The 21,900-nt window shown below is 63.3% G+C and overlaps 2 protein-coding genes across 3 annotated transcripts; both read right to left on the minus strand.

The window, feature by feature from the left end:
* Positions 1 to 408: 408 nt before the first annotated feature.
* Positions 409 to 11,622, minus strand: UNC13D (unc-13 homolog D). The gene is made up of 31 exons (XM_056138411.1): positions 11,503 to 11,622; positions 10,650 to 10,757; positions 10,435 to 10,494; positions 10,284 to 10,350; positions 9,997 to 10,177; positions 9,148 to 9,192; positions 8,988 to 9,056; positions 8,718 to 8,787; positions 8,473 to 8,577; positions 8,289 to 8,381; positions 8,105 to 8,208; positions 6,337 to 6,454; positions 6,113 to 6,237; positions 5,932 to 6,022; positions 5,795 to 5,851; positions 5,616 to 5,713; positions 5,487 to 5,538; positions 5,277 to 5,407; positions 5,073 to 5,193; positions 4,619 to 4,762; positions 4,345 to 4,443; positions 4,052 to 4,258; positions 3,903 to 3,971; positions 3,204 to 3,283; positions 2,470 to 2,575; positions 2,326 to 2,397; positions 1,535 to 1,618; positions 1,330 to 1,450; positions 1,060 to 1,183; positions 612 to 808; positions 409 to 524 (listed from the first exon to the last, which is right to left on the minus strand). Exons 1-31 carry the CDS (start codon positions 11,620 to 11,622, stop codon positions 409 to 411), a joined length of 3,234 nt encoding a protein of 1,077 aa, XP_055994386.1.
* A 1,000-nt stretch (positions 11,623 to 12,622) lies between these two features.
* On the minus strand, positions 12,623 to 21,264 carry WBP2 (WW domain binding protein 2). Of its 2 annotated transcripts, XM_056138171.1 has the most exons (8): positions 21,116 to 21,264; positions 18,734 to 18,842; positions 15,472 to 15,607; positions 14,967 to 15,059; positions 13,953 to 14,087; positions 13,728 to 13,853; positions 13,433 to 13,509; positions 12,623 to 13,344 (listed from the first exon to the last, which is right to left on the minus strand). In XM_056138171.1, exons 1-8 carry the CDS (start codon positions 21,172 to 21,174, stop codon positions 13,291 to 13,293), a joined length of 789 nt encoding a protein of 262 aa, XP_055994146.1. In that variant the 5' UTR covers positions 21,175 to 21,264; the 3' UTR covers positions 12,623 to 13,290. The 2 variants fall into 2 exon arrangements, with proteins under 2 accessions (XP_055994146.1, XP_055994148.1); XM_056138173.1 differs by lacking the exon at positions 13,953 to 14,087.
* Between the last annotated feature and the right edge of the window lie 636 nt (positions 21,265 to 21,900).

Here is a 21,900-nt window from a genome sequence, read left to right on the forward strand (position 1 = left end):
GTTTGGTGGCCTCGGTTTTTATTTTATGAAGAGTGTCCAGGTGGCAGGTGCTGTCCCAGCCCCACTGTCCCTTCCTCTCCTGTCTGTCTCTGCAGCTCCTCTCCGTCCCAGTACCACCGCCCCTACCCTGGCACTGACATGCCCCGACCTTGACTGGACTTCCTGGCCTCCTCCATACCTCTCCATCCCTGACCACTAGGGGCAGCTAAAGCCCCTTTTTGGGGGAAGGGGCTCTGCATGTAGGTGCGTGGGGATGTGGGAGAACCGGGCCGCTGTGGGATCGGCGGGGCTGCTGCTTGTCCCACAGGGGTGTGGGGGGGTGGGACAGGGCCTCAGAGGCGCTCATCTTGGGGCTCCACCTACTGGGCTGCCCAGCCCCCGCGCCCCCCCCCACACACACACACACAGTTACGGCCGCGCTGTGTGCTGGGAGGCCTGCTTGGCCCGCTGGCGCCGCAGCCTCACAAACACCTGGGCCTCGCGGTCGCTCTTCCGGTTTTCCAGGAGCTGCAGAATGGGGTCCCCTGCGGATGGATAAAGAGCTGACAGTGGAGGAAAGGCCGCACAGGGTGGCCAGAGGGACACGGTTGCCCCCTGGGGCCCAGACCTACCGTTTGGGGCTGGGTAGGTGAGGGGCAGGCGGGTCTGTGGCACCTCACCAGGCTCGTCTGGCCCGGCTAGGCCCGGCACGGCACCCAGTGGCAGGAAGGCCTCCCCCTCCAGGTCGTCTGTGCCCAGTGTGTCGTGGTCCAGGACCGTGAGCAGCAGGCAGGCTCCAGCCTTCTGGCATGGCTCGGCGGGCACCAGGCTGCAGGTGGCAGCAGCTGGTCAGCGCTGCCCCTGCCCCCCACAGACGGAGCCCCCTGACTCCTGCCGTCCAGCCTGGACTAGTGGACAATGTCCACGCAAGGCTGCCTGTACCCCAGGCCAAATCTGGGCTCCCTGCACCCCGTCTGGGGGACAAGGCACTCGGGAACATGTCTGGTTCCCAGAGGCCACCCAGCTCGGGGGACAGGTTGGGGACACTGGTCGGGGGGCGCCTCGTGCAAACCCACTCACAACTCAAAGGTCTCATCAAATAGCGGATGAAGTTCCTTCTTGTGCTTCTGGGTTTCCCGGGGGGCCAGCTCGGGGAATTCGTGCCTGGGCTCCAAGGTCAGCTGAACAAAGGGGTCACTGGAGCCTGGCAAGTGTCCAGGAGAGGGGACATTAGCAGGGCTCTCCCACCGGGCCTAGTTGCTGTGTTCCCCCCCCCCACCCCCACGGCCCCGGGCAGCACTGTCCCTGCCTGGGCATCCAAGGAATTGTAGTGGGACCCCCAATGCTCACCGTTGTTGTCCAGAGGTCGCAAGCTGGAGGCGCTGAGCAGCTCCACCCGCAGCTTCTGCTCTGATGCCCGGTAGGAGGCCTTGAGGGTGACCGCCCCCAGCTCCTCTGAGATGGTCTCGGCCTGGGGTGCGGGGGCAGCGTGAGCAGGGCCGCATGGCGGGGGGGAGTGAGGCCCAGAGGTTGGGGTAAGGACGGGCAAGCCCACCTGCTGCTGGATGCGGCTGCAGTAGTATTTCTGGATGAGCTCCCGGCTGGAGGCCGCCTGCAGCTCCAGGTCCCTCTGCAGAGCCTGCCGGGGAGCAGCGGCCGGCTCAGCTCTCAGGGGCCTGGCCCAGGAGCAGCTGCCAGTCCGGTGAGCGGGGGTTGCTCCCGGCAGCGCCGTAGGGACCAGGTGGTATCAGGAATCAAACCTGGGGCTCTCGTGTGCAGACCAGCCCTTTGAATCACCTCCCTGGTGCCCTCACCCTTGTTCTTCAGTGGGGGTCACACCCAGCGGTGCTCAGGGATCGCTCCTGGCCGGGCTCAGCGCCTTCGCTGCTGTCCTCTCCCCAGAACCCGGGGCTATTTCTGTTGTTTTGTGTTTTTGTATTTGTTTGGGGAGACATATGCAGTGGTTTTCTTTTCTTTTTTTTTTTTTTTTTGGCTTTTTGGGTCACACCTGGCGATGCACAGGGGTTACTCCTGGCTCTGCACTCAAGAATTACTCCTGGCGGTGCTCAGGGGACCCTACACGATGCTGGGGATTGAATCCAGGTTGGTCACATGCAAGACAAAAACCCTACCCGCTGTGCTATTGCTCCAGCCCCCATGCAGTGGTTTTCAAGGCTTACTCCTGGTTCTAAACTCATGAATCACTCCTGCCAGGTTTAGGGGACCGTATGGGGTGCCAGACACGAGTGCCCTCTCCCTGTCCTGTGGCCCCTGCCCTGACAGATGTTCCTTAACGGGACCCACACTTCCAGTGCGGATCTGACCACACTCACAGAGCAGCCCTACCTGGAATGTGTCAGTGTGCAGGGCCTCGGGTGGCAGGCCACAGCCTTCTGCATAGAAGCAGACCTCCAGGCTCTGGGGAGAGACATCAGGGGTGAGTCCCGGCACTCTGCACCCCATCCTCGCTGCCACCGTCACCGCCGTTACCTGCAGCGCCAACTTCAGCCTGCCCGAGGCCAGGGGGCAGCTGCGCTGGGAGGTGGCTGCCTCCGCCAGTACCGAGAGAGTATGTGTCCAGAGTAGGGTCAGGAGGCTGCCAGCACAGGACAGGACACTCAGCAAGGGCAGGCCTGGGGGGGGCAGATGCCCCAGCTCTGCCCCATCCCCACAGGTCACAGGGGGGCCAGGGCCATGGCACGCCTGTGGCAGGGGTTGTCGGAGAGTGACCCAACCCAATCAGCGGGAAGGGCGTTTGCCTTGCACGTGGCTGACCCAGGTTCAGTGATTCAGAAATCACCCAGGGATGATTTCTGGGTGCAGAGCCTGAGCATCGCTGGGTGTGACCCAAAAAGCCAAAACAAAACAACCCCACTAAAGAGGGTGTTCCCAGGGGCCCATAGCCTGCCCAAGCTGGGGCCAGTGGGCTCCATCCCCAAACACTTCTGCCCAGACATTGCTGTCTGTGGTCACTGCAAGTGACACAAATCTCACAGTGACTCCACACAGTGCCGAGCCCAGGCCCCAACGTGGGGTGCAGCCCCATCCTTGGCCTCTAGCCCTCCTGCCCCAGGGACCGTGCCCCGCTCTCAGACGCCAACAGGGGGCAAGCAGGAAGGAGCAGGGCAGTTCGATCCCTCCTGGAATGCAAGCAGGAACTCAGGACTGCTTGGGCAGAGCCGTCCCGAGCAGGGCTGCAGGTGGCCTAGGCACAGGACACACACCTGCTGAAATTCTCCTGTACCAAGTTGGTGTTCATGTAGCACAACTTCAGCTCCAGGAACTTCATGAGGGGCAGAATGGCCTGCGGGGTTGCGGGGGGAGGTTGGGGGGTTCAGGTGGCTGCACCCTACACTGTCCCCCGGCCTGTGGGGCGGGGCAGGGTAGGGCGGGAGTCTGGCTCCACGTGACACAGAACCACATCTTGTCTGCCTGGTCATATACCCTGGTCTCTCTCACCCTGCAGCCTTTGTCCTGACTGCCCCCCACCCTGCCCCCCGCCCCCCATTCTCCAGCTGCCTTCTGTGCTGCCTTCATGGTCAGCCTGATCCATATCCAGGAAGCGGGTTCTGTGCGGTGAGAAGCCCAGCTCCACACACTCAGCTCGTCTGCGAGCACGCTGTCCGTGGTGGAGGCCTGGGTTCTCGCGTGCTTACTGAGAAGTGGACAAATGAATGAAGGACCTGGCCCCGAACAATCACGGGTGTGAGAGAATGCCCACACTGCCCGGTGAGGACATGGACACCCACCAGCTGGCTGTGATCTGGGGACAGTAAGGCTGGGAGCAGCTGGGAAGTCTGGCCCGAAGCCGCCACACAGCGCTGGGACCAGCCACCCCTGGTCTGGTGGCTCCCTCGACCCCTGCCCACCCAAGTCCCGCAGCAACCTCAGATGCACGGAGCAGGCAGGGAGGGCCCACTCACATCCTCGGGCAGGACCGACTCGCTGACGCCCACCAGCTTCTGGATGTGCTGGGCGATGCCCGCCTCCAACTGCAAACAGAAAGGGGCCAGACTGACTGGGGTTCCGGCTCGCAGGGAGGTGGGCCCGAGCAGCGGGGGTCCTCGGGTACCTGCTCAGCCAGGGTCCGGACGCCGGTGCGGATCTCGTGGTTGAGCCCGGCCAGCGCGCCCTGCAGCTGCGCGTGCAACGTATTCTGCAGCTGGCCCTGCTCCAGCACTGCCCCCACCCGCTGCTCCAGGGCCTCCCAGGCCAGCTGTGAGGGCAGCTTGCCGATGACCAGCCGCAGCTGCTCCATGTCGTTCACCACCACGCACAGCTGGGGGCAGCATGGGGCCGGGATTCAGGGCTTCCGGGACAGGAGCCCACCGCGCAGGGCCCGCCAGCCCCCAGCTCCCGCCTTACCATGTCAGCCGCCTGGCCCTGGTCCTTCTGGCCTGCAGACAGCTCCCGGGCCCGGGCCTTTATTAGGCTGCAGTACACCAGGGCCAGTCGGCATGTGTCCTAGAGTGGCACGGGGTTAAGGGACAGTCAGTGCCGGGGGTGGGGGGTGTGGGGAGGCAGAGCAGGGCACATGCAGAGAGGAGTGGGGGTCTCTGGCAGGGAAGAGGGGTCAGGAGGTCTCTGGGGGCTGCTGCCTGAGTGGGGTGGGAGGTACAGGTGGGGTAGGAGGTGTCACCTCCACAAACTTGACAGTGATCATGAAGGCCACCTCTGGGTCGGGCCAGTCCAGCTGCTGGGCGGTGTGGCTGATCTGGGTAAAGCAAATGGACAGGTCCACCGCCGAGGTGCTGTGCTTGGTCAGTTCGCCAAGGGGCACGAGCTGGGGAGTAGGAGAGGCACAGAAAGAAGGCTCAGGGCTGGCGGGGCCCATGGCCCTCAGTGCCGGGCCCCCATGAGCATTCAGAGCTGCTCTCACTAGTACGGAGCCAGGAGAGGGGGCCATGGCAGAGCCAGCCAGGCTCCCCTCAGACGGTGCACCCCAAAGCTGTCGGGTCACATTCCATCAGCCCGGTTACCAGGTCCAAGGGGGTTCCAGCCCTGAGCTGAGGCCCCGCCCACAGCCCTAGACCCCGCCCCACACCAAGGCCCCGCCCACATCATAGGCCCCGCCCCACGCTGTCCCACTCAACCTGGTCCATCTGCACTGCACGCTGCACTCGGGCCAGGGCCACGCTGTAGGTCTTCTGCAACCAGGAGGGGATGGCTGGCTGGAACCAGCGGTGGAAGCCATCCAGGGCCAGGACTCCATCCCTGCGGAGGACTGAGCTCAGCCAGGCCGCCCCTTCTCCTCCCCTCTGGGCCACCGTCGCACACAAGGCCGGCTCGCTGCCCACCTCTCTGAGGGTGCTGGGCCCAACTGGCAAAGCTCTTTGAGGCTGACGTACAGCTGGAAGAGACTCTCGCCCATCTCCGGGGACACGGGGCTGCCCACCTCCTCCGTGTATTCCTGTACCCGCTTGGCCACCTGCAGAGCGAAGCCCTTTTGGCGGGGTGGGGAAGGAAGGGGTGCACCCGATGGGGGCGCATCATCAGAGGAGACTCACCAGCCACTGCAGCTCCAGGAACGCGATGGAGAAGAGGTCGATCTTGAGGACGCTGGGGAAAGGCGGCCAGGTGTGACCTCAGGCACTCCACTCCCTGGGGCCCATTCCCGCCTCTGGCCCCCCACTCACTTGTGGAAGATCTTGTTCCACGTGCGCTGGCACTGGTGCAGGTCCCCAGCGATGTCCTGCACCAGGCCCAGCAAGGCCTTGCCCTCCTCTAGCATGCCCTGGTGGGGACAGAGTGGACTGAGCAGAGCCGCTAGGGGCACGCACCCCCCCCACCCCCCCAGAACCCCCTGGACCCTCACCTGCACCATAGGCTGGTGCTGCTCCTGCTTCAGGTGGAACCACTCGATGGTGCCAGTCTGCGGCCAAAGAGCTAATAAGCGGGGCGGGGCGGAACCGGGCACATCCCCTCCCCGGGGGTCCCTAGGGTGCACGGTACCCGCAGGGCCTCGGTGACCAGGTCGGGGAGGGGGGCACTGTTGGGGCACAGCTCTCCAAAGGCCTTCATCTTGCACATCTGCACTAGCACCCTGTGGAGACAGCCGCACCCCATCCCTGCAGGCCCCTGCTTCCCATCCCAGAGAGCCCCCACCGCGGGCTGGCCAGGGTGGCCCCCTGACCTGAGCAGCGACTGCAGCCGCGCCGGGGAGTCCGAGACGGACAGTGGGAAGACGGCCCGGAACCTCCGGATGAGGGAGAGGCCGTAGGCTAGTAGTGAGCTGAAGGAGGTGGCCAGCTCCTCCAGCTGCGGCCAGAGGGGCGGTGAGCCAGGCATCCGAGAGGGCTCGGGACGCCCCGCCCGCGGCCCGCCCACCTAGGCCCCGCCCACCGAGGCCCCGCCCACCTGCTCCGCCTTGAGCCGGCCCTGGATCCACTGGTACTCCATGCTAGTGATGGGGAGCAGGAGGCAGCTGCTGGGGAACTCCATGCTCTGGTAGAGGCGACTGTAGGCCAGCCACTGCCTGCGGCAGACAGGAAGCCCTCAGCTCCACCCTCCCTGCTGTGCCCAGGGAGCCCAGCTGCCCCTGTGGAACCCTCAGAACCCCCATAGGGGGGAAAACCAGCGGCTGAAATCCTTTGGGCCACACCTCGTGGTGCTCGGGTGCTCTTCCCCGTTCATAGCTTGGGGGTCCTCTTGGCAGTGCCCAGGGTCCTGCGTGCAGAACCCACGATCAGCCCTGGGTCACCCGCCTGGACCAGAGTGAGCGCTGCTCTCTACTGCTGACTCACATCCCAATCTCACCCGTCTCGTAAATTAGGGGGCCAGAGGGACAGCAGACAGGTAGAGACACCTGTCTTGCATGTGTCCCATCCCATTTTGACTCTCAGCACCACGTATGGTCTCCTGAGCATTGGCAGGAAGGCGTATCCCTGAGCTCAGAGGCAGGAGAAAGCCTTAAGCACTGCTGGGCATGACCCAAAATCAAAAACGGGCCGAGGTAGTACAGCAGGTAGAACGCTTCCCTGGCACGCGGTCAGCCCACGTTCAATCCCCAGCATCCCATAGGGTCCCCTGAGCACCGCCAGGAGTAATCTCTAAGTGCAGAGCCAGGAGTGATCCTTGGGCTTTGCTGGGTGTGACCCTCAAAAACAAAAAAAATCAACCCAAACCCAAAATATTAGGGTATTTGTGATTAAAATATCCTGACTGGGGTCAGGGAGACAGTTCACAGGGCTGGGGTGCAGGATTTGCACGTGGAGCCCTGGGTTCAGCCCCCAGCACCAGTTTCCCCAGCTTGGCCAGGTACGGCTCAAAAATCCAGGAACAAAATTTAGACTGGGATGTCGCTCTGTGGCAGAACACAAGCTTCACCTGCATGAGGAGCCAGGTTCAATTTCCAGCTGGGCCAAATTATAAAGAATATTCAGGATTTTTTGTTGTTGTTTGGGGCTACATCCAGCAGTGATCAGGGATCACCCCTGTCAGGGTTCAGGTGACCATATGCTATGCCGGGGATTGAACCTAGGTCAGCTGTGCACAAGGCGAGCTCCTTAACCACTTACCATCTCTCAGTCCCTCAGAATTTCTTGAAGTCTAGAGAGATAGTACAGGAGGTAAAATGCTTGCCTGGCTGATCAGGTGCGATTCCCAGCACTACATACAGTCCCCTATGGCCATCAGGGATCACTGCTGGGCACAATGCCTGGCATAGCCCAGAGGACCGCCAGGTGTGGCCTCAAATTGCCCCCCTCCAAACAAAACAAAGTGAATTTTTTTTTTTTTTTGCTTTTTGGGTCACACCCAGCAATGCTCAGGGGTTACTCCTTGCTCTGCACTCAGGAATTATTCCTGGCGGTGCTCAGGGGACCATATGGGAAGCCGGGGATCAAACTGGGGTTGGCTGTGTGCAAGGCAAATGCCCTCCCTGCTGTACTATCGCTCTGGCCTCACAAAGCGAAATTTGAAACAATCGCAACCCAAAAAACTCTAGGGGCAGAGATAGCACAGAGGTGAGTCACTTGCCTTGTGCAAGGCAGACCCCAGCCTGTTGGTCCCCTGAGCACTGAGCCCGGGATAGACGCGGAGCACTGTGATGGGATAAACCCCTCCCCTGAACCAGAAGCCTGGAGGGGTACACGCGGGGCTCCTCGTGTCCTGTCGGGCAACTCACGCCATGGACTGGTGGAAGTCAGACAGATCCTTCTGGGTGGCATGCAGATGGAGGATGGTGGTGGCCTCGGCGCTCAGTGACCCATCCCAGGAGGAACTGCCGGCCTGAGGGGCAGATGGGAGGGGTGAGGCCCTGCCCCCTCCCCAGTCTCGTGCAGGCCCACCCTGCACAGTGGGGGACCTACCTGGTGCTGCATGCCCTCATGGAACACCAGCTGCTGCAGCAGGCGGAGGTGGACCTTGTAGCTGGGCTGAGACCGGCTGGCCACAGTGGCTCTCTGCAGGGGCCAACTGGGATGAGCGGAGGCCCCATGCCAGGGTTAGCCCCTCTGGCCACTCTCGCTGGGCTGGGGAAAGCCCGTGACCCACCCGCTTGTGAATGAACTGGAACTGGAGGTGGCACCGGCCTCGGTCTGGGTAAGTCTCGGTGCGCGGCTCCAGGGGGTACCACTGGTCCTCCCGGCAGTGCAGGTCCTGGCGAGAGTGGCAGGCAGAGGATGGTCCACTGTGAGCGTCCAGAGGCGGCAAGCCCAGGTTCTGCACGCTGCAGCCACACTCCCTTCCTTCCCTGCTGCCCTCCCCTTCCCGCGCAGCCTTTTCCTGTAACTCCTCACCTGCAGCCTGAGGACCACGTTTCCCAGGAAGTCATCCTGGCCTCTGTCCTTCCGGGCCTCCTTAAACATCCTACAGGGAGGGGAGGCAGCGCGGCAGGAGGCACTTGCCTCACTCACCAGGGAAACCCTGGTGCTGCAGGTGGTCCCTGAGCGCCACCAGGGGGCGCACCTGAGCACAGAGCCAGGGTCCCCAGGCATGGTCCCAACAAGACCCTTGCCCTGCAGGGTGCCCCACCTGGGGCGCCCCTCCTCCCGGCCCCTAGGGCTCACCTGCGCAGCCCGTGCAGGTCCGTTAGCTCGCCCAGCTTCTGTCTGACCGACTCCACCGTGTCCAGGTCCCTGGGGGGCACAGGGGGAGTGTCCCAGAGCCCGTGACCCCTTGGGAAAAGGGACCCCGTTTCCCAGGCCCAGAGCAGCACAGGCCCCTCACCACATGTCCAGGTGGAAACTCGAGGTGTTTATGTCCTCAAACTCCCTAGAAGGAACAAAGAGCAGAGCCTAAGGTCACCCCTGCCCCCCAACCCAAGCTACCCCGGGCTAACGGGGGCTGAAGGTCCCCCCCATCCCAAGCTAATGAGGGCTGAAGTTCCCCCCGCCCGGAGCTACTGCTGTCACCGCCCCCCCCCCAACATCCTCCACCTGCCTCTTTTATTGGGGGTGCACACCCAGCAGTGCTCAGGGCTTATTCCTGGCTCTGAGCTCATAGGTGACTACTGGCAAGCTCAGGGGACCCTATGGGGTGCCAGGGATCAAGCTCTGGTCATCCCTGTGCAAGCTAAGGGCCCTACCCACTATACCATCACATCGGATGCCCTCCTCCTTTCACTTTGTCCTTTGCGGTGCCAAGCCCCATAGTGCTTGGGAAGTGTTGGGGTTGCTCCCAGGGGTGCTCAGGGACCATGTGGTGCCAGAGATGCATTGGAGTTCCGCCCTTTGAGCTGCTTCCTCCTCACCCGACCCCCCTGCCCTCAGGGACAGGCTTAACCCCCATGTCAGTCCAGAGGTGCCAAAGGCCCTGCCTGGTAGCACAGGGTGACTTCAGTCTCTGCTCCGGTCCTGTCCCCTGCCCGGGTTTCTCCTGGCACAAGTTCCCTGGCGTGGGCCCAGCAACCCCCCAGGGGTGGGCCGGACACCTGCAGGTCGGGGTCCCCAGGGTGGGCCATGGGCACCTACAGGATGGGGTCCCCAGGGTGGGCCATGGGCACCTACAGGATGGGGTCCCCAGGGTGGGCCATGGGCACCTACAGGATGGGGTCCCCAGGGTGGGCCGGGCACCTACAGGATGAAGGTCTCCTCCCACACAGGGTTGAGTGTCTGGCTGATGACCTGGGTGCGGTGCATTTGCTCCTCCGGGATCGTGTGTCGGACCACGGCCTTCTGCCGGCGCCGCGTGCCCGGGCTGCCCCCCGGTGTGCCCAGCCCCTGCTCGATGCCCAGTAGGCAGTAGGGGTCACTGAAGCCTAGGGGCCGAGGCAGCAGGGTGTGGGCTGGGCTCCCGAGAGACCCCTTCCCGCCCCCCAGGCAGAGGGCGCCCCTGGACAGGTCGCTGGAGATGGGTCAACTCACCGCTCACATCCTTGCCCAGGATGGCTTTGGCCTGCTTCACCGTAGCCTTCAGGCAGAAGATCGGCTTCTGCAGGGACCCGAGAGTGGTTAGGGCAGGGGCCGGTTTGGAGTGGGGTCGGGACCCTCTGCCCCCCACCCATTCCGGCCTTGCCTCCAGCTCCTGCACCGCCCGCAGCTTCTGCTGGTGCTCCTCGGGCTCCAGGTGGAAGGCCTGGGGGGGGGAGGGGGCGGTTTGGGGCCTGGTGGATGTGGGGGGCCTGAGTCCAGGCTGCAGGGGCAGGGGCTGAAGGGACTGGGTCTGGCCCCCAGGGGTGTGGCAGTGGCTGAATCCAGGCTGTGGGTTGGGGGTCCAGGGAGGCGTCTCACCTCCTGCAGGTACTGCAGCAACTGGGAGGCCTGGGAGACATGCTGGGGTTCAGGCTGCCCCAGGCGGTGGAGGACACTGTACACGGCTTCCTCATAGAGCAGGTCCCGCTGAGACACAGCAGCGTCACGGGGGTCCCCCGTGCCCCTCCTCCCACCGCCCACCTTGGTTCCAGCCCTGCCAGCCACCCAGCACCCACAGGCACCCACACGACAGGGCCCCTTGGGGGGCACCAAGTGCTGCCAGGAGCAGGGGTCCCCACCCCCACCCGTCTGCCACCATCCATCAGCCCCGGCCAGAGGCCCAGTGGGTGTCTGAGAGCTGCCAGGGGCCCCCTTCCCGGCACCAGACGCCCTGCCCCCGCCCCCAGTTCCTACCTCTTCAGCGGAGAGGTGGGGAGATGACGGCTGGGGCTGGGGAAGGAAGAAGAGCGTGTCCAGGGCTGGCGCGGGTGCCCTCGCCCATGGGGGCTGCACCCCGCCTCCGCCCCCACCTGTTCAGTGGCCCCCGGCCTGCCCCCTGGTGGGCTGGAGCTGGGGTCCATCTGCAGCAGGAGCTCGGCCCGCGGTCCCCACCTCCTTCCGTCCCCGGAGGAAGCACCCTGCTTATCAGCGCCACGCGTGCACCGGGCGGCGGAAGTGAGGCCCAGCAGCAGACGGGGGGTACCCGAGGGGCCGGGGGGCGGCCCTGCTGGCCGGGCAGGGCAGCCGGTGGCGCCTTGGGGATGGGCGCTGTCCCATCAGGGAGGAACTCAGAGGTTCGACCGCTACAGAGACAGGCCTGGGGAGGCCACACCCGGGCAGAGAGGTGACTGGGCACACCCAGACCGCAGGACCCCACCCAGCTCCGGCCTACCTCGGGGGCGCTTTGGGGCAGGGGTTCTTGCAGGTCCCGGGCCTTGCGGCGCCTTATCTTGATGGCCTGGCGCAAGAGGGGCGGGCGCCGCTGCTGCCAGGGCCCAAGGGGGGCCGCCATGGCCGGGCCTTGCCCACTGCTGCCCGCTGGCAGGCACTGGATGGTGTCGCCACCGGGTTATGCAAAGCGCCTAGTGCGGCTGCCCGTGCCCGGGAGGGGGCAGGGTTTCATCATGGGGTGGGGGCCGTGTCTTCTTCTCTTTGCGCTGTTGTGCCCGCGGCTCCCGTGGGCGCTGTCTGGGCTGGAGGCAGAGGTGGCCCCAGTGGGCAGGGGCGGGCGAGCCCCTCCCTCCCGGCCCGGCCCAGGGAGGGCCCAAGATCCCCAGCAGGGCCGGCGGGTGCCAGTCCCCTGACCCCATTCCAGTTGCTGTGTCCCACAGGCCCCTGGGGGTGGATGAGGGACACCTGGATCCAGGTGCGCAGCCTGGGGTGGGGGTGGGTGGGGCACAAGAGGCACGGGGTGGGGGGGGTCCAGGGAGGCTTCTCCCTAGGGACATGTTTGACACATTTGAGGTGTCACTGAGCCTGCTCAAGTGCTCGACCTGCTTAGCCGGCTCCACCCGGCCTGGGCTGCCCCACCCTTGGGGACATTCCACCCAGGTGACTGGGCCCCAGGGACAGCCCTGGGGCCTCTGCGCCTATAGGAGGGCCAGCAACGTGCTTTCAAATGCCCTTGTGTGGGGTTACCCAAGCCTGCGCGCTGGGCGGGGCCCCAGAGGAAGAAGCAGCCAGGGAAGCCGCCCCTGGCCTACCTACCGGGGACAGGCAGGAACCGGCTGGAGGAGCCCTAGCTCAGCTTCCATCACCCCCACCCTGCCCACCCCCACCCACCCCGAGGCTCAGGGCCGCAGGTCTCGGCAGGCGATGGCCTGGGGCTGATGCTCTACCCGCAGCGGCCTCCTGGCGAAGACAGAGAATATGGGCACTGGCCACCCGTCCCCCACCCCCATCATGCCTCAGCCTGGGGCCAGTTTCCCCCCCAAAACACACCCTGGTCACCCATAGGAGCCAGACGACACCAGTCACTGCGTTTTTACTAGTACACATTCTCAGCTGACAAATCAAGGTGCAAAGGGGGTTTATTTCACATTAATATATTAACTGGATTTGTGTGTCAATAAATAGGGCTTCTCTTTAAATAACCATCTCCTCGCATCACGCCAGCCCAGGGACAAGTGAGTCAGGCAGCTCCAGGAGGGGGCAGGTGCTCCCGCCCCCAAATGGCAGGAGGGACCCACGAGCACTGGGCAGTTCCAGTCTGAGAAGGAAAAGGGACGATGAAAGGGCCGGGCCGGCGGGCCCTGCCCAGCAACCCGCAAAGTCGCAGAGTGGGGGGCAGGCGGCCGAGCAGGCACTGGGGGCGGGGTGTGGGCTGGGGTCTGGCAGCCCCCGTGCGAGGGAATGTGACAAGGGCCTGGGGGGCCCCGGAAAGGCAGGGGGGCAGGCAGGGGCTGGACGGCGGTGGCGGTGGCCAAAGAGTCCCTCTGTAGGTGGAAGCTACTGGCGCGAGCTGGAATGCGGGACGACCGTGCCAAGACGCAGCCCGAGGGGCGAGTGACGTGGCTGCGTGGCACCGGGCAAGCAGTGGGGGGAGGGGGGCGCTGCCCTGCACTCAGGGCCCCCCTCTCCTCCTGGCTGGGTCCTGACAAATCTGCACATCAGAACTGGAGACCAAGAGGCGCCCCTCGTCTTCTTGCCTGGGCCGGGGGAGGGAAGGACAGGACGGGGTCTACTGCGTCTTCTTGTCCTCTGGTGGGTAGTAGGGGGGTGGGGGAGGCTGGCTCTGTGCAAGGAAGGAAGGCAAGGTCAGGTGAGGAAGGTCCTCGGGAGTCCCCACCTCCTGCCCCCCCCCCACGGCCCCGGGGTCTTACTGCAGGCATGTACACATTGTGTGGGTTGCCCGGGTTGTAGTAGGCGCTGGCAGCCGCTTCAGCTGCCTTGGCTTCAGCTGCGGAGCAAACGGGCCCGGGTCAGTGCCAGGCCGGCTGCCGAGGCCCTCCCGGCCACCCTGCCCACCCCCCCAGGCAGCCCAGCCCTCCCCTCACACCTCATCCCCACCCGGCACTCAGGCTGAGGGGGACAGGTCTGGCCCCCACCAGGCTGGGCCCTGGCCACCGTTCCCAGGGGTGCGGCTGTGGGAGGCAGGGGCTGGACTCGGGGTCTCACCTGCGGATGTCGAGGGGGCATCAGGGCCGCTGACCGGAGGAGGGTCCATGGGCCCGGGGTAGGGCGGCGGCGGGGGCTGCACGTAGCCCATGGCCCCATCCATCATGGGTGGCCCCGGGTAGAAGTCTGCTTGGTGGGAGAAACGGGAGAGATGGGTGTGAGGGGCCCACACCCCCCTCCGAGACCCGCCCCTGGCCTGGGCGGGGGCGGGCACAGGGCACTCACCAGGTGGGGGCGCTGGGTAGGGGTAGCCGGGAGGGTAGGGGTACATTCCATTGGCGACGGGCGGGGGGGGCACATAGACCCCGCTGGGCATGTAGGGGTAGGCGTAAGCTCCATTGGGGACCTCACCTCGGGACGCTACAAGGACATGGGAGAGAGATGTGAGTGGCGCTGGGGACGAGCGCAGACCACTCCCCCCAGCCCGCTCCGCTCCCGCCTGGGCAGGAGGGGGATACGGGGTCAGGAGGGGGACACGGGGTCGGGGAGGACTGCCAGGAGGAGGGGACATGGGGTCGGGGAGGACCACTGGGAGGAGGGGGACACGGGCAGGGAGGACTGCCAGGATGACGACATGGGGTCAGGGAGGACTGCCAGGAGGAGGGGGACACAGGGTCAGGGAGGACCACGGGGAGGGGGACACGGGCAGGGAGGACTGCCAGGAGGAGGAGGACAATACGGGGTCAGGAAGGACCACAGGGAGGGGGGACATGGGCAGGGAAGACTGCCAGGAGGAGAGGGACATGGGGTAGGGGAGGACTGCCAGGAGGAGGACAACACGGGGTCAGGGAGGACCACGGGGAGGAGGGGGACACAGGCAGGGAGGACTGCCAGGAGGAGGACAACACAGGGTTGGGGAGGACTACCAGGAGGAGGGGGACACGAGGTCAGGGAGGACTGCTGGGGGAGGGGACATGCACAGGAGGGGGCGGGGGAGGGTCAGCGCAGGGCCGGGGCAGTGGGGGACAGAGGAGGGTCTCAGGCACACATCCCAGGGACTGAGGAGCGGGCAGCCCAAGGCCTCTGGGGAGGAGGGGAATTGGAAGCACGGGGGCACCTCCCAGGACCCGGCTCTGCCCCCCTCACAGGGCGTCAGACACCAAACAGGGGTGGGAGCAACAGTCTGGCGGGCCCCGCATGGGGCCGGGGCCCTGGCAGGAGTGACCCCGGGTGCAGAGCCAGGAGCCGAACCCGAGCTGCCCTGGGAGCAAGCAAAGGCGGTCCTGGCGCTGGCAGTACCTTGGGAAGCCACCTGCAGCATCCGCTGGCCGAACTCGATGGCACCCCCCGCCGTGAAGGTCAGCTTGTAGGTAGCCGCGCCTTCCCAGCCGCCTGTGGACCAAGGGACAAGAGGGGGTGGGGGGTGGCCTCCCCCAACTGAGACTCATGTCCTCCCACCCCCAGGAGCAGGGATGGGTGGCAGTTGTGGCCGGGTCGAGCTAGAGCTGCCCGGGACTCAGGGCAGGCCTGGGAGCCCAGGCCAGCTATGCCCAGGGAGGCCCAACGGCTTCTGGACAGCCATGCTTGGCCAGAGCATGAGGGGGCTGAGAGGTTTGGGGTCTCAGGGGGGCAGCTGGTGTGTCCCCAGAACTCCACACCGGTCCCTGCTGTGTGCCAGGCTCTGTGCCAACCCCCCAGGCACACCCCCGGACGCCCCAGCTCCTGGAGCTGATCCTGGAAGTGGACATAGCCTGGATAAGGGTCCAGAGAGGATGCATCGGGGGCGCCAGGCCTTGTCACCCACCTCCGGCCTCGGCCTTCACTGTCCCCTTGATGTAGTTGGCGCCGAACACGGGCTGCTTGATCTCACAGTCCTTCATCAGGTAGAAAGGCATCATGAAGGACTGCATGGGGTCCTTGCCCTTGGACAGGAAAATGATCTGCAGAGGACAGGCTGTCACTGAGTGGGACCCGCAGGATCAGGGTGGCCGTCAGGGGCCAGGGAAGGGGCCGGGCGGTAGCTCAGCATTCGAATTCTAGGGAGCAGCTTTACTTTTGCTTCATTTGGAGGCCACACTGGCTGTGCTCAGGGCTCACTCCTGGCAGGGCTGAGGCTCGAAACTCGGTCAGCTGTACGCAGGACGAGGGTCTTACCCCCTGTACTATCTCTGGCCTCTGGGAAGCTTGTTGTCAAAATCAAACAAGACAACTGGACCAGAGAGAGGGGTCTGTGCCCTGAATACGGCAGACCCTGCATTGGTCCCATCACGAGGTCCCCCGAGGGTTACAGGCCCTCGGCACCGCAGGGGCCCGGGCGACTGCATCTGGCCGGCCGAGAGCCACAGCGAGCACAGCAGCTCTCTCCGGCCCCGTCTCACTCGAAAACTCTCTCTCCTTCTGCTTCTTCCCCTCTGGAGAAGCCCGTGTTCCCTCTTGAACACATACACCCTCCTCTCCACCTCTCTCCTCATGTCTAAGTACATTTTGTTCATTAAAAAGTAGCTTACGGGCTGGAGCAATAGTGCCGGGGGTAGGGTGTTTGCCTTACATGCAGCTGAGACCAACCCAGACCCAGGTTCGCTCCCCAGCACCCCATATGATCCCCTGAGCACTGCCAGGGGTAATTCCTGAGTGCAGACTCAGGAGTAAGCCCTGAGCATTGCCAGGTATGCCCCCAAAACAAAAACAAAACAAACACAAAAACCAAAATAACTATACTGCTTCACTAAAAAAGGTAAAGGTAAAGTCCCTCCCGTTGATCGTCGATTTGCTCGAGCGGGCCCAGTAACGTCTCCATTGGAGACTTTGTTGTTACTGTGTCTGGCATATCGAATACTCTCGGTGGCTTGCCAGGCTCTCCGAGAGGGGCGGAGGAATCGAACTCGGGTCGACCATGTTGGCCGCTTGTAAGGCGAACGCCCTACCCGCTGTGCTATCGCTCACTAAAAAAATCAAAACAAAAAAGACCTGCAGTGAGGGGCTGCGGGCCCTCCCACAGAAAAACCCACTATTTAAAAAATCCTCTCTACAGCAGAGAGGGCATTTCCCTCGCACATGGCTGAGCCAGATTTGAACCCCGGCATCCCAAATGGTCCCCAAACACTGCCAGGTATAATTACTGAGAGCAGAGTCAGGAATAACCCGAGCATCGCCAGGTGTGGCCCAAAAAGCCAAATAAAAAATTTTTCTTTTAAAACCCTCTGGTGTTGGAGCAATAGTACAGCGGGTACCATGCTTGCCCTGCATGCGGTAGGCCCAGGTTTCATCCTGGCACCCCATATGGCCTCTCAAGGTTCTATCCTAGCACCCCAGATGGCCCCTAAGCACTGTCAGGAGTAATCCCGAATGCAGAGCCAAGAGTAATCCCTGAGCACCGCCGAGGTGGCCCCCAAACAAGAACAACAAAACCCCCTTTCCCTTCTGTTGAGGTCGCCGTGATGACTACAGCATGCCAGGGGCTCAGCAGGGCTCCGGGACCAGGTGGTGCCAGGATGAAGCCAGGATTCCAGCTGGCAGAGGCCAAGTACCATAAACCCCCCCCACATGCCCGCCGCCACCTCTGTGGGCTGCCCCCCTTGTGCCCTTGTGGACACCTGTGCCGGAACCCGGGCAGAGCTCTGAATGCAGAGTCATTTCCTAGCCATGGTCCTTCCCCCTCCCCCCCCCTGCCCTTTTTTCTACATCCAATTCTACTCAGGGCTTATTCCCAGCAGGACCTGGGGGACCAAAAGGTGATGGGTTGACCACCTGGGTAGGCCGCAGGCAAGGCAGAGAGCCTTTTCTATTTGATTTTTTTTGATTTTGAGGCCACACCTGGCAATGCTCAGAGGTTACTCCTGGCTGTCACTTCTGGTAGTACCCAGGGGACCATATGGGATACTGGGAATCGAACCAGAATTAGTCACGCACAAAGCCAGAGCCCAGAGCAGCCTTAAAGAGCGCTTTTCCTAATTTTTTTTGGTGGTGGTGGGGGGAGGTGTCACACCCAGCAATGCTCAGTCCCCCTACCCCTGGCTCTGCACTCAGAGGTCACTCCTGGAGGGCTCGGGGGGGCCATAAGGACGCTGGGCATTGGACACAGGTCAGCTATTTGCAAAGCAAGCGCCCTATCTGCTGGACTATCATTCTGGCCCAAGGAGAAGCCCTTGGGGCAGGGAGAGATTCAAAGGGCCTGAGCACATGTGGGAGAGCAGCTTTGATCCCAGCGCCCCAGGGCCCCCCAGCATGTGGGAGCAACCAAGCACCAGCCAGAGCTGCCCACAGGAGCCAGGCACCGCCCAGTGTCAGGAAACAAAATGCAGAAGATCCGACGGGCGGCCAGGGGGAACATGTGGGAAGGGCGGAGGGCTGCAGGCAGACAGAGGCAGGATGGGGTGGGGGTGGGGGGCACCGAGGACACGAGGGTGGAGCATGAGCAGGAGACTGTGCCCGCGCGGGGGGAGCTTCCATTTCACACCCACGGTGCCCGTCTGTGACTGACGCTGCTGCAACTCTGCCAGCACGTAGGACGGAGACACTGCTCTACCACCTGCCCGCTGGACCTACCCACAGCAGGCCACAGGCCGTTCTCGAAAGCTCTGGGCTGGGGCTGGAGTAACAGCAGAGCTCAGCAGGTAGGGCACTTGCCTTGCACGTGGCCGACCCGGGTTCGATTCCCAGCATCCCATATGGTCCCCCGAGCACTGCCAGGAGTAATTCCTGAGTGCAGAGCCAGGTGTAATCCCAGAGCATCGCTGAGTGTGACCCAAAAAGAAAAAAAAAGAAAGAAAAAAAAGCTCTGGGCAGCTATGGGCACTCGCAGGCCAGACCCGCTCGGGAGCAAGGCCGATCCGGTTCTGCTGGCCAAGCCGGGCTCCCTGCCCAGACCTGAGCCCATCCTGTTAGCACTGACCACTCCGGAGCGGCGCAGGGGCCACCCCTCCTCCGGGCCTCCGGCCATGTGCCTGGGCAGCCGCAGCTCCACAGCACTCTGGACTCACGGCCTGGACAGGTATGGTGAGAGGCCATGGGGGCTCCTCGGCCCCCCACAACTGCAGTCCCCAAACCTCCCTCCGGCTGCAACTCACCCGGTAGGGGGTAAGGTAGATGGTGCCTTTCTTGGTCCCCTTGAAAGCCTCCGGCACAGTTTTCATGTCGTTGAATGTAAGTTCCACATGCTCGTAGGTCATGAGGATGCTGTGGGAGAGAGACCTCAGGAGCCTGGCCATGACCCCAACCCCCGACCCTGACATGGGCCCTAAGCCGCTGCCAGGCTGCAAGGAAACCTGATTTGGGGTTTTCAGCCTCTTCTGGCAGTGCTCAGGGCTTATTTCAGGCTCAGTGCTCAGAGTTCACTCCTGGTGGGGCTAAGGGACCCTAAGGGGGTGCCAGGGAATGAACCTGTGTCAGTCTCCTGTGAGGCAAACACCCTGCCCGCTGTCCTATTGCTCCCATTCGGGCACAAGGAAACTCAAAACTCAGTCACAAAGTTTGTGATATGCAAGAGGCCCCAGGTTCAATCCCCAGCACCATCCACCACCCAAACCCCAAAACTAAAAAAGTTTCAAACTGGTGCTTTGCAGACATCAGGCTGAAGCACTTTCTCAAACAAAGCCGAGTATGAGTTCGCAGCACCAAACCCGCAACACAGGGAGAACGTCCAGCGGGAGAGATACAGTTCCCGTCCAAAAAATATTTGTTTGGGGGCCATGCTAGAGATGCTCAGGGCTTACTCCTGCCTCTGCACTCAGGGATCACTCCTGGCATGAGAGCCATATGGGATGCCAGGGATTGAACCCAGGTCAGCCGCTTGCAAGGCAAGTATCCTACCTGCTGTACTATGGCTGTCTGCCCCCCTCCCTCCCAATTTTTACTGGGAGAAAAAGAAAAGGTATTTCAAAGAGAAATTTTAAAAAGCCATTCCAAGAGAGGGTGTTCATTTACCACCACAGGGGGTTGGGAGGAGGGTGCCAGGCTGACCGTGCCACTGCTATCAGCCAGCAGAATGTGACGTTTCCCCAAGGGAAAGATAACAAGGGTGGCCTGGGAGATAGCGTGGGCGGGAGTGCACGCCTTATGTGGATGTGACCCCAAGTTCCCGCCCAGGTACTACATGGTTCCCCCAGCACTGCTGGGTGTGACCTCCACCAAAAAAAAAAATATTGAAATAGGGCCAGAGAGAGGGTAACGGCAGTTAATGTTCTTGTTTCGGATGAATTTAATCCCAAGCTCCTCAAAAGTTCCCCTGAACACCACCCTGAGCTCTAAAGAGCCGGTAGCAGCCCCAGAGCACGCCAGGTGCGGCCCCAAAACAAACTAGAAAATTTTTTTTTCTAAAGATTAAATTAAATTCAATCTTTAATTAAAGATGGGGTTGGAGAGATAGCACAGCAGGCAGGGAGGCCTGCCTTGCACACGGCTGACCCTGGTGTGTTCCCTGGGATCACGTTAAGGCCCCCTGGGCATAACCACAGTGACCCCTGAGCACACAGTCAGGAGTAAGGCCCGAACACAGGTGGGCACCGCCCCCAAACAAAAACAACAGAAAAATGAAAGGTAACAAGGTCTCGGACCACACGGTACCATGAGACTTCTTCCACTTTCCAAAGGTTAAGAGTCTCTGGCAGGGAGGAATGTGCGGCAGGCAAGGAGATGGGGTCAGAGGGGAGAGTACAGAGGTTAAGCAAGGGGGTGGCCTGCGCCAAGCCGGACGGCCCAGGCGCCCTACAGGAGGGAAAAAGCAGCCCAGTCCGCTAAGACCCTGTCATCCTATCCGCGCTGGGGCTGCTGGACGGGAGCGAGGCTGAGCTGGGGACACTGCACTGGCACAGTGGCGGGGGCCACCCCCAGGACACAGCTTCCTCCTCCTGGGGTCTAAGGCTTCCAAGGGGTGCTCAGGCCCGGATCCCCCGAGGCTGGAGGAGAGAGAGTGCACCACAGTGCGATGGGGAGCAGGCGACATCTGACACACGGTCCCTCCCAGGCACCGGCTTCTAGCCGAGCGCGGTCGGTCCAGCGCACTCGGGCCAGGGACTTTATTTATTCATGCAGTTCTTCAGCTTGGGCCGATACCCGGCAGGGCTCCGGGGACCATCTGGGGGTGCCGGGGACGGAGCCCGCCGCGGCTTGGGCCAGGCCAACGCCCTCCCCGGCGCTGTCATCCCGGGCACGCCCCTGACCCGGCCTCAGTTTCCCTCCCCGTCACCTGAAGCAGCGCAGGGCCCGGGAGTAACGTAAACACCCCCGCCCGCGGCTCCCAAGTCCCCTGAAGGAAGCGACTCTGGGAAGGGCCCAGGCCGATCCCCGCCCGGATGCCCCCCGCCCCCAAACGCCCCCAACCAGCCGAAATCGGCCCCTCCCCCGCGACCCTCCCACGCCCCCGCCCCCCGCCGCCCCGGCGTGCGGACGCCCGCCGCCCCCGCCTCCGCGCCCTCCCACGATGTCCCGCGCCCCTCGCACTGGGGCTTCACCTCTCGGTGTTGTTGACGATCACTCCGCCACCCTCCGAGTGGTTCTTGTTGAGCGCCATAGTCTCGGAGCAGGGTCCCGAGACTCGCGACGCAGTGCGCCTGCGCGCCTCCTCGGCCCGCCCCCCGCCGCACCGTTCGTCTCGGGGCCAGCCAATCACAGCTCTCGTTCCGAGGCTCGTCCAACCACCTGACCGCGAGCGTCACAGAGCACTCGCTTCCTCTTTCCCTGCGCTCTGGTTTCGCCTGCGTCACAAACAAGTTTAGGACTACAACTCCCAGAAGGCAGTGCGCCTCCCCGCCGCCGCCTCTCCCGGCTCCAAGGGTGCGGACCCTCTGGGATTTGTAGTCCCTCAGCCGATAGGGTTGGCTGGAGTTCACTAATTGCATAACTAATTGGCCAGCGCCCTTTCCCCCCTCCCCAGTCCCCACCTTGTCCCCAAGAGGCCCCGGAATAAACACTTGGACACGTCACGGGGTGGTCGGTCTTAAGGTCCCTGAACTCAAAAACCGGCAGAGTGAGGGTGACCTACGCCTGTCATCTGCTCAGGTCGCTTAGGGAGCGTTTTACTCTGTGTAGTCAGTGGGACGGGGCAGGACGTGTGGGCCGGCTTGGAAATTCCGAAAAAAACTGCCACCCGCTTTGTGAAAGTCAGTCTACGGCCCCAAAGCCGGGTCCGAGAGGCTCCGCCTGCGTGGGGGGCGCTGGGGGGCCTGGAGCCGCTAGGTGGGCCCGCAGCGCCCCCTCCCGGTGCCCGCCTCCCGCGCCCGGCCTCGCGGTGGCGCTG

Source organism: Sorex fumeus, unplaced genomic scaffold, assembly GCF_029834395.1.
Source record: "Sorex fumeus unplaced genomic scaffold, SorFum_2.1 ptg000128l, whole genome shotgun sequence".
In the NCBI taxonomy this organism is placed as follows: Eukaryota; Metazoa; Chordata; class Mammalia; order Eulipotyphla; family Soricidae; genus Sorex; species Sorex fumeus.